This window comes from Limulus polyphemus, unplaced genomic scaffold, assembly GCF_000517525.1.
Source record: "Limulus polyphemus unplaced genomic scaffold, Limulus_polyphemus-2.1.2 Scaffold6456, whole genome shotgun sequence".
Lineage (NCBI taxonomy): Eukaryota > Metazoa > Arthropoda > Merostomata > Xiphosura > Limulidae > Limulus > Limulus polyphemus.
In genome coordinates this window covers 507-11,823 of record NW_013672066.1, presented here as the reverse complement: position 1 = coordinate 11,823, position 11,317 = coordinate 507, and the positions used below count along the sequence as shown (strand labels likewise).

The following is an 11,317-nucleotide window of genomic DNA, read 5'->3' as shown; positions in this document are numbered from 1 at the left end:
TGATTTATTATTCTAAAAATCCGCTCACACATCAATATAACAACGAGAACAGCAGCAACAAAGTTACCACCGATTATAAATAATCTCTGAAATAACATAAAAGTGATTTAATAGACATCTCGATAATAGAAGGGTAATTTGCCTCCGATTTCTCAATACAACTTACTTTTCTGAGGGTCTTAGGGTATCTGTTCTCTCTGACGTCGTAAAGAAGTCTGCACGTTAAGGAGTTCAAGTCCCACAGTTGGAGGAGTGGGGATCCTCTGATCGCTACCCACACACCATGTTCCCCCAGCACCAGCATAGAAATATAGTCCAACACGCTGGTTGATATATGAAACTGATCCACGACGTCTAACGTCCTGAAAAGTAAACCATTTGATTGATTACGTTTCAACTTACAAAAAAAAACAAACGTTGGTACATTAAACACTGATACCATTTGAAAAACAAAAAAAACTGTGTAATGTTTCCGTTCAATGCACGAAGGGGACATAATGCCCCCCCCCCAATGGTGACATTGGGTGGTCATATTCGAATGCCAGCCCCCAATGTCACTCACCCCAGGGGAGCTTAGGGTAAATGTCTGGCGACAAGCGGTTAGCCAGTTAAAAGTGAACACAAAGACTTTTTGTGTTCACAATAATGACTTAGATAAACCAAATCTCACCTATTTTGGGCAATATACATATATACATACATACACGCTACACGGTCTCTAATAAAACATTCATATTTGCGACGTAACATCCAAAGGTGAGTCAGTAGATTCTATAAAAAAGAAAAATAATAACGCTGGTAGATCCTAGATCCCATTTTCTAATACAAAGCCACAGACAACTTCACAGAAGGAATCAAATGATGGAACAATTAACAGTTTTTTCGCACCCCTCCCCCACACTATTCACCAGCTCCTAACACTCACCTGTGACGTGGTCAAATAACCTCAAGAGGACACAAGAAGAGGTCATTTACTATAGTAACTGAAATGAACAATCTTTTATCACAACTTTTGCGCGCGAGACCAAAGTGTGCACGCAAAGGTGTAGGAGGAAAATTAAAAGTGAGGGGCAAGGTTTATTTCACCGAGCGAAGCGAGATGAATGTGTGTCACTGGCGCATCCATTACGGGCGGGGTCCAGGGCTAGCCTTAGTGTTCTGGATTAAATTTTATGCATTCTCCTGCTTTTCCTGAGAGTAATTTTCCTAATTTCGATGCATTTTTACTGGGACACATTTAAAAGTGGGTGACCCCCGCTTCCTACGCCACTAGCATGTCATGACCTTTAATAGAGTTACTTTCCAAATGTAATTAGATTCCTGTATAAAAATAAGCTTGACATTAAAACATATTTTATAGTTACAAATTTAATATTGTATAAAGATTTAATTTCTTGATTTTAAAGGGGGTATATATATAGATCAGCATTTCCCAAACTTTTTTTGGCCACGAAACACTTTTCAGCTGAGAAAAAGCTTAGGGAACACTAGACACGTGAAATATTGTTGGTTGTAGAGGGCATGTGCGCGCGCAGCGCCCTCTAGATTTGTATATTATTTATTTAATCAAATTACACATTAATGAATTGTTACATTTTTATGCTTATAATATATTTTAGGTACAAACGTCTCCACTAAGATATTATGTAGAATAGATATGGCATCTTCTATAATTCTTCTTCAATGTGAAATCTATATTATCTAATTCTAATACGTAGGGTAAAATTTCATAATAAGTTATGATCGTACAAAAAAGTGTTAAATATTTTATTAAAATTTAAAATCATGATTTTCTCACGGAGTACCTATCAATCTCGGACGGAACATAAGTTTGAGAAACGCTGGTATAGATAAATGACTAAACTTCACTTTTTGTATCGCCCGGTAGTTCTTCAGTCCAAACTGACCTTTTCTGCATATTTAAAACTGTCGATGTCACGTTGTGAAGCTGACATAGACCACGTGATTAATTAAACCTGTGTTTTCTTTTGTGTTTCGATTATTCATTCGTGCATCAAGCGGCGAATAGATTATTAAATCAGTTCTCTTTCTTTCTGAACGAAACTCGAGGTCTAATTAAGACGAGCGGACATATTAACATGAGAAATAAGACAGGAAGTAAACTCTCACGCATGCTCTGTTTATGTATTTTTTGTTTGCTATATTCTAAACTTTCGTATCTACTATTTGCCGTATGTGTTAGGGCCAAGCCAGCGGATTTCGACGTTTGACATTTGCGACGGCATGAATAAGAATGCACTGGGTACAAAATAAAACAAGGGCTTCGAATACATGTTTAAACAATTTCAAACTGCTTATCCGAGTAATTGTGATGGCTCTTAAAAAACAACTGAAAAGACAATATAGATATAAATTAAGCCTAACCTAAGCTCAGCACTGAAGAGACAATATAGACATAAGTTTAGCCCAACCTAAGCTCATCACTGAAAAGACAGTATAGATATAAATTAAGCCTAACCTAAGGTCAGCAATGAAGAGACAGTATAGACATAAGTTAAGCTCAGCACTGAAGACAGTATAGACATAAGTTTAGCCCAACCTAAGCTCAGCACTGAAAAGACAGTACAAACATAAGTTAAGCCTAACCTAAGCTCAGCAATGAAGAGACAGTATAGACATAAGTTAAGCTCAGCACTGAAGACAGTATAGACATAAGTTTAGCCCAACCTAAGCTCAGCACTGAAAAGACAGTACAAACATAAGTTAAGCCTAACCTACGCTTAGCTCAAATCGAACATTTTACATAATTTATCCTAAAGAAAATCGGAGGCTCGCAGTCGTCTGTAAAATGTCTTGCGATTGGTTGAACAAACTGAGATTTCTAGAATGATCGACAATGGGTTTACTCCCACCTCAGGCCTATCTCAACCCCAGTTTCGTTAATTGCAACTGAAATAAGTTTTGCGCAAAGACTAGAAGACACTTAAGTAAAAAAAGCAAAAGGTGATTGTTAGCACAGTGAAACTAACGAAATTTCTGCACTAACTCAATTTTAAAGCAATAAAGACTGTAACATTTTGAAATTAAACTAGATACTATCGTGTTGACATAACTGAAGAAACTAAATGGTAACTGACCTCACATTCAGAATTATCACTCTGTTTCCGCTCGCGCACCACAGTCGTGTTGCCACGCGCTGAAGACACGTCACGGGACTCGGTCCAATCATGATGTAGAAACTTTCTGGCTGCGGGGATATTCCCTGAATATTCTAAATAAAAACATAGCATGATATATTACATTTTTTTAAAATCTATATATGATGCAAAATAAATAAAATAGATATTACAGATGTAAACACTTTTGGTCGTAAAATAAATACATAATCAAATAAGTTTTTACACGCTGATAACTTTTAAATATTATTTAAACTAATATATGTATCAGAAACACACACTTTAATATATCATATGAAAAAGTGCATGATAGAGACGAGATGTAGTTAAGAAGGGTCATATCAAATGACAATATGTATGATGGAGACAGGATGTAGTTAAGACGGATCATATCAAATGACAGGAATTGTAAGATGTAGACAGCTGATGGCAGGATGTGGTGAAGATATAAACAATTGTTAAAATGACAGAATGATCATCAGTTAACACCTTATTTTCGGTTCCTCCTTTTTCTAAATACAAATGTCAAAATGGGGATGAACTTAAATGAAAAACGTGTTGTTGCTGTTTTCCTGTCGTAAACACAAAACATCTAGTTCTTTTAACTGTCGAAAATAATAGTAACATCTATCCGAATTTATGTTCCAAAGACAATGTTGGTTCAGTATTTATCATGATCGACAAAGTTTGTAACTCCTTTATTTTACTCTCTAGTTATATTATTGTTACGTCTCCGTTTGTTAATTAACTTTCCGTAACTTCGTGCCGACGAAACTTTAGCGACACAAGTCCTTACTTAAAAAAACTGGTTTATTCTTTCCGAATACAACTTTACGATACACTTATTTTCAACAATCGCTCTATAACAAACGCTATATCAACGAACGTCAACAATACTTCTGACTGCAGTTCAATTACTCACTATCAACACACACACATTACCTTACCGTCACGTTGTCACCCTCTTTTATATACCAGACTACCCTATATCTAGTAAATGCTAGAGCATTCGCCAAAGTACAGGATAGTTCTAGAAAGTGGAGGGCGTGAGAATAGTCAAGTGATCTCGATAACGCAACATTATTATAGTTGTTACTTTGGAAATTAATACAATCACAGAAGAAGAAAAAAAAAGCATAATTTTTTTTTCTGCTGCAAATTGATTTTCAGTGATGATTTGGATTTTAAAGTCGTTAATATGTGTTTATTTTTATTACTCTCACGTTACGCCTTGTTAGGTTACGTTGTCTAAAGGGAAGAAGAAAAAATGGCAGACTTTTGTACTCGTCTCACCAAAAGACCATTTAACAAAGATCTCATTAATTCAAATAATTCACTTCTTCTACACGAGTAAGTTTCCAAATAAATTCCTATTAAGTTTTCAAATGGAAGTCCTATCGGAATCCACTAAACAAATCTTACTAATATTCAGATAACGTCAAGTTATCGAATAGTTTTGTTTTGTTTGTTGTTAAGCCTACAGCTGCACAATCTACATTTTACCCACGACACGATTTGTTTGTTTATTTGAAATTAAGCACAAAGCTACACAATGGGCTATCTGTGCTCTGCCCACCACGGGTATCGAAACCCGGATTCAAGCGTTGTAAGTCCGCAGACATACCGCTGTGCCACTGGGGGGGGGGAGCATTGAGAAATGTACCGTCGTCAACATGTAAAAGACAAAAAAAATTAAAGTTCGATACCATCACCATGTATGATAGGCATGTGTCCAAACTACGAAAAATTATATTTAAAATACTACTCAAACCTTTTAACTTTTTAAACAAATGAGCCTTTCTAATTTCGACTGTCGACAAAAGCGGGACTGACGACACAAACTGTGAAGCATGGAGATTACAGTTAAAGCACCTGATTAAAAATTTTGTGCACAACAGTTTTTATTTGTGTTTGAAGAATCTGGGAATTCATTAAAAATATTATTTCACTCCTTGTTATCGAAAAAAAAAGTACTCTTCTTCAGAATATTTTACCGTTAGGCCTAATAAGTCTAAGGCCTAATATTTTACCGTTAGGCCTAATTATAAGGCTAAAAAATCGGATTTCGATACTCCTGCTGAGCACAGATATATCCCTTTTAGGTAGCTTTGTGTTGAATAACGAAAACAAACAAATAAATCTTTTACTTATGGTTTAAGAAAATAGAAAACAAAGTTTTTAGCCGCGGCAAATCGGCTCATAGAATGGCTCTGAGTTTTGCAAGTACAGACTTTTAGCTCATAGCTCCGTCATCTCTTTACCGATTTGAGATCTGGTTACAGATTTGGACTCAAGAGGTCAAACCTTTAGATTAATATATTTGACCAAGTCCAAAATCTCATAGATTAAGTTACTCTAATCCATCCTGCCTAAAAGAATTTGAAGGTAGGCTGGTCGAGATTCTGATGAGTAATAAAATCTAATCGGGTATACACGCACAAAAATATAGCTAATAAAAGGGGGAAAAAGGGTTTCGTAAAATAATTTACTATAATCTTGCCTTCAAGAATTTCAAGTGTCGTGGCTATTGAGAATTCCCTCTTGTTCTTTTGTTTTTGTTTTACTTCTGTTTGTCGTGCTCGCACGGAATAAGCTGTTGGTCACATTGATTTAACCATTTCTTCTCCAGAGGACGTTAATTCGTCTCGTTTACTATTTAACGCAATGGATCATCTGTCCACAGTAGAAAATGGAATTCCTGGATATTAGCGTTATAAGTTCGTAAACTTACTGCTGACTCACCGGGGGACTAAGAAAGAGTTAATGGAAATAACAGTCTCATGTTGTCTTTTTTTTTTTGTACTAGTTATAGATGTGGAAAGCGGGGAAAAAACGTTAAAGAAAGTAGTTTCATTGAAACCTCCGCCTCCACCCTAATAACTTTGCCACCTCCCAGCTGACTTCGATAAAATATCAAGTCTCATCCAGCTTTACTTGTACTGGATTTTCATTTTAACAAGAAAATAAATATCGGTGTAATCATAGGGATGGTACATTATTCTCTAAAGGGATAAAATATGACAAAATATAGCGTTGTTAGTAGAAGTGCACGAATCTGGTATAAAAAAAAGACCCTCGATTCAAAATTGTAAGTTTATAAAAATATGTTCTTACTAGAGGTATCGAAACCCAAATTATAGCATTGTAAGCCTGCAGACTTACCGCCAAGCCCTTTATTGTTCTCAGTTTGTTTGAATATCGTTCAAAGCTGCACGAGAGCTATCTGCGTTAAGCCGTCCCTTATTTAGAAATGATATATTAAAGTGAAGGCAGTTCTTCGGCTATTCTTTACCAACGAATAGTGGGATTGACCATAAACTAATAACGTCTTCGCGACCTAGAAGGGCGACTGTTCGAACTCGCTACGCGCATATTGCGAGTCGAGTGCCCTAACCACCACTCCATGCTAGACCCATCTTCTGACTTGTATCTTAAGTGCTTACCTCAATTACCGCTAGAGTTCCATCAGCTAACCCAGCGTATACTTTCTTTATGCCGTCCTCGTCGTGGGAGCACAGGCTTAACACCGAGTCGTTTAAACGGATTTCCCAAATCAGCTTACTGAAAGTAAAGTGTAAACTATGTTGAGATTGGAGAAAAAAATATTATTTCTAGCAAACCGAAAACAAAATTCCATCAAACGTAACAATGTTTAGCTATAAGTTTGAAAACGTCAATTCTGAATTTTTTTCATTTCAACTTCTACAGACTTATATTTTCTTGTCTTTCAGAAAATAAAAGACATCCATATCTTCTTTCAGATGCCAGATGAATAATTTCTTTCAAACTAATCACGCTTTCCTATATTTGCAACAAGTAAATGTATTTTTAACTACATGGTTCTTTTTTTTTACCACTGAAAAGGATAATAAGTTATAAGTAACATCTGTTGTATTTCCATACAATGGTTGCTAAAGGTCGATTACACCGATTTAATATTGTAGACGTTAGCGCCATCTCTCTTTCTTAACTGTACTTACTAATAATTTAAAAAGGAATAATGAATTGACGAAACGTGGTACATGAGGTGTGGAAAAAATAACTATTAGAATTATGGTAAATAAATTTTACTCTCTTCTTACGTTTGTGGGCAATTATGATTTAAAATATAATTATATACTTTCTGTGCTGTACCGATAGAGGGCATTCTTTGATACACTTGAATCTTAATATAACAAATTATGTAATAAAAAATGCATAGAAGAAATGCAAAGAGTTGTGAAATCGACTCCTGTAAAGGTGTACTGTTTATTGAATTTACCTAAAGCATATTTATTTTACTCTGTTATTTGCTATTGTAATAATTTTAAAATACTTTAGAATTAGATCATCTAATGATGAAAAGCCAATGAAATTCGAAAAGGTTTTAATAAACTTTTAGCCTCCCAATGGCACAGCGGTATGTCGACGGACTTACAACGCTAGAAACCGGGTTTCGATCCGCGTTGTGGGCAGAGCACAGATAGCCCACTGTGTAGCTTTGTGCTTAACTTCAAAACGAACAATAAAGTTTTAAAAGATATACAACTTTTCTTCGTGGTTTTCAGATTTGGCAAATACTCTTAACGAAATTTAAATAATAAAAAGAAAATACTAGCTTATCAAAAGCCCGTCAGAAAAATATAAAAAAATTACAGAATTTTTAGAGAAATATTTAATTAAATTGAACCTGGCCACACAATTCACAACGAAATAAAACCGTATAAACCTAATCCAGAACGTTGTGTTTTTCTTATTTGTTTTATTATAACGCATTTTCAAATCACAGAATTAAAATGATCAATCTGTTGTTAAGAAAGTACTCTCAATACAATTTAATGGCAGCCACTATTACAAAATAATATTTTAAAAACTAATGATTATTTAATTATATTTGTGTCAGAAAAAATAAAGTTCCTTATCGCCATCTAGTGTTGAAACATCATACTAGAATGCTTACCGAGATTTGGTGTTGTAAGTGTAAACAAAGTGGGAGAGTGACCCCAGCAACATAGTATCGTCATCTAGAGCGTACATACACATCACACGGGTATCAAACTACAAAGAAGTAGATCAAACACAAGACACCTCAGGATAATACACACAAAAAAATCATTATAAGTTTAAGCCTAAAAACAAACAAAAATACAGTCATGATGTACTGGCTTTATTTATAAATGTACCGCCCATCTCTATATATCAGTGGTTTCCAAACATTTTTCAATGACGACACCCTAACCCACTTACTTTGATTTACGCGACACCCCTGCTGCCACATGCGGTATTTTTTATTTTATTTTTTGTAATGTATGTTTTTAATGATTCTTTATTTGAGGAAAGTCTCGCGACACACAGTTTACAAACCACTGCTATATATATATTAGTTTCATTCAGGCTTCTTTAGTAAGGCAACTAGTAAAATTAGTAATGTTAAATGTTATCATTACAGTTATTTCTAACGTGGAACAGTTTCATTTACTTAATTTATTTTTGGTTCAGTATAAGTTATTAAATCACACATTATTTACAGAGTAAGTTATTAAATTACACATTATTCACAGTATAAGTTATTAAATTACACATTATTTACAGTGTAAGTTATTAAATTACACATTATTTACAGTGTAAGTTATTAAGTTACATATTATTTACAGTGTAAGTTATTAAGTTACACATTATTTACAGTATAAGGTATTAAATTACACATTATTTACAGTGTAAGTTATTAAGTTACACATTATTTACAGTGTAAGTTATTAAGTTACACATTATTCGCAGTGTAAGTTATTAAGTTACACATTATTCACAATGTAAGTTATTAAGTCACATATTATTTACAGTGTAAGTTCTTAAGTTACACATTATTTACAGTGTAAGTTATTAAGTTACACATTATTTACAGTGTAAGTTATTAAGTTACACATTATTCGCAGTGTAAGTTATTAAGTTACATATTATTCACAGTGTAAGCTATTAAGTTACACATTATTTACTCTCATTCAAAATACAAGAGACTAAACACTGAAAAGCTCAGGTTGTATAGTTAATTTTATTTCGTTGCTAGAACATCGCAGAATTTTATACATATACATTTAGTGGTTAACTGATTAAAACAAAATAAAACACTAGATGGCACTCACCTCAATGTTCAGGCGGTACATTACACTCTCATTACAGGTAACTTTTGACAACTGAGATCCATTCTGGTGTCCATGACATAGCCATATTTTATCTGCGTAAGTAATAATAACAACAACAACAGTAATAATAATAACATACAACGATGTAGCTTGAGAATTATACAGTGATGTAGCTTGAGAATGATAGTGATGTAGCTTGAGAATGGTACAGTGATGTAGTTTGAGAATGTTTGTTTGTTGCATTTCACATAAAGCTACTTGAGGGCTGTCTGTGCAAGCTGTCCCTAAATGTGAACACCACCAACATAAACAACCCTTTGACTACTCTAATCTAATAGTGACAAGGTAAATAAAAAATTGGGAATCTAAAAATCTGCAAATAGGCATCATAACAAAAAGTAAGCAAACAAGACTGGAGATACTGTAGACATTATTTACTCAAAGTACAAACCCCTGTTTTGGCTCCATGCTGTTACCTATAACTACATCTGGTGGAGTCAAAATATGGATTTGTAGTTTGTGTAAATAATGTCTAAAGTATCTCCAGTCTTTACTTTTTTATTATCCCTATTTGCAGGGTTTTTAATTTCCCAATTTTTTATTTGTTTTGTTTTTTGGCTTTTTTTTTAATGCTCAACTATGGGCAAAGGATCACTTGATATGGTAGCTAACTTTATATATCATAATAGTAGCTAGTAGCTAACTGTTACGGTGCATGATGATTTACTGTATCTATTGACTATTTGATCGCATTAGTTCGAGATGTAAAATGTTAAGCTACAGCTGGAGATTATCATGGACATTTGTTTGAGAATACAGTGAGCATTTATAGTTTCTGTGTAACTAGAAGAAATAAATAGACTTATTAATACCCCTAACACCTTCGCAATACCTTATTTAGTATTCCACAAAAGATATGGGTGCAATGTACCAAGCCGTTTTTGTTGAAGGTTGGCAAGAGAATAATAATGAGAATTATAAAACGAGCCACTTTGAGGGGCTCTTCTTTTCCTTGTAAGCTAACATGAGTACTTTTTGTGCATTTTTATGTGTACAGTCTTATCAGTCAATAGTAGGGATCTTAAAGTGTTGTTTGAGTTGAATCTTTACTGTTTAAGGTGTTTTTTGCTCGAACGTTCTATTAGGTTTTGTGCAATTCCTTGCGATCCCTATTACGAACCATCATGGTTCATGATATTTGGCATTGTCACTCTTATGACGCATCAAGAGCCCCAAAGTGTGAAAGGCGATTGTTTTTCTTTAGGGGTGGGGGTAATGGGTCGCGAATTCTAGAACCCCACATGTGCAGACTGACATGTTAATGCTAAAACCACTGGATGGCTTAGTTCCAGCTGTAGGCTCATACAGATTCTTTGAAATTTTGACAAATACAAAATCGAAACAAGCTTATTTTTAACAAGTCACATTGAAGTGGTGTGAAAGTTTAATATATTTGTAAATTTAAATCGTTCCTATGGAATTTCATGACGTCACTTATGACCATCGAATTACTTTCACTAATTACAGTTCCCATCTACTTACTACCACGAGAACCTAAATCTCTGAAAGTTTGTTTGTTTGTTTGTTGTTAAGCATAAAGCTGCACAAGGAACTATCTCTGCTCTGTCCATCGCGAGTATTGAAACTCGATTTTTAGCGTTTTAAGCCCTAAGACTTGCCGTTGAGCCACGGGGGGGGGGGGCAGCATCTATGGAAACTTCCAAAATCATCACTTCTTCCCAGGACCTCCCATCATGGGAGTCCCATGTTATATGATATTTAAACATTACGATAATCAAAACTTTTAAAACAATAAATTACTAAAAGATCTGACGACGTCACTAAAAATGGCGACACTCGAATTGCATATTGTGTGGAAATATTTTTCACCCAACACTAAATTTAAAGCGATATACCTAAACCGTTCAAAAAGTACAGCCTGTTTTTTTTTTTAGCCCCTACCCTCACCCTGGTGGTTCATTGGTAACTCTGAGGGTTTATAACGCTAAAAAAAACAGGTTTCGATATCCGTGGTAGGCATAGCAAAGATAGCCCACAGTA

General features: G+C 34.6%; 1 protein-coding gene across 2 annotated transcripts in view; it reads right to left on the bottom strand.

Moving 5' to 3' along the window:
* The window catches only part of LOC111089502, a 32,231-nt gene extending 22,882 nt beyond the window's left edge, over positions 1–9,349 (bottom strand). For both annotated transcript variants that reach the window (XM_022402129.1, XM_022402130.1), the window contains exons 1-5: positions 9,257–9,349; positions 8,077–8,174; positions 6,581–6,698; positions 3,099–3,232; positions 167–362 (exon numbers count right to left, since the gene is read on the bottom strand). In XM_022402129.1, coding sequence (XP_022257837.1) covers positions 167–362; positions 3,099–3,232; positions 6,581–6,698; positions 8,077–8,174; positions 9,257–9,277 — 567 coding nt within the window. In that variant the 5' untranslated portion in view covers positions 9,278–9,349. The remainder of the gene's footprint in view (positions 1–166; positions 363–3,098; positions 3,233–6,580; positions 6,699–8,076; positions 8,175–9,256) is intronic.
* Positions 9,350–11,317: the final 1,968 nt, after the last annotated feature.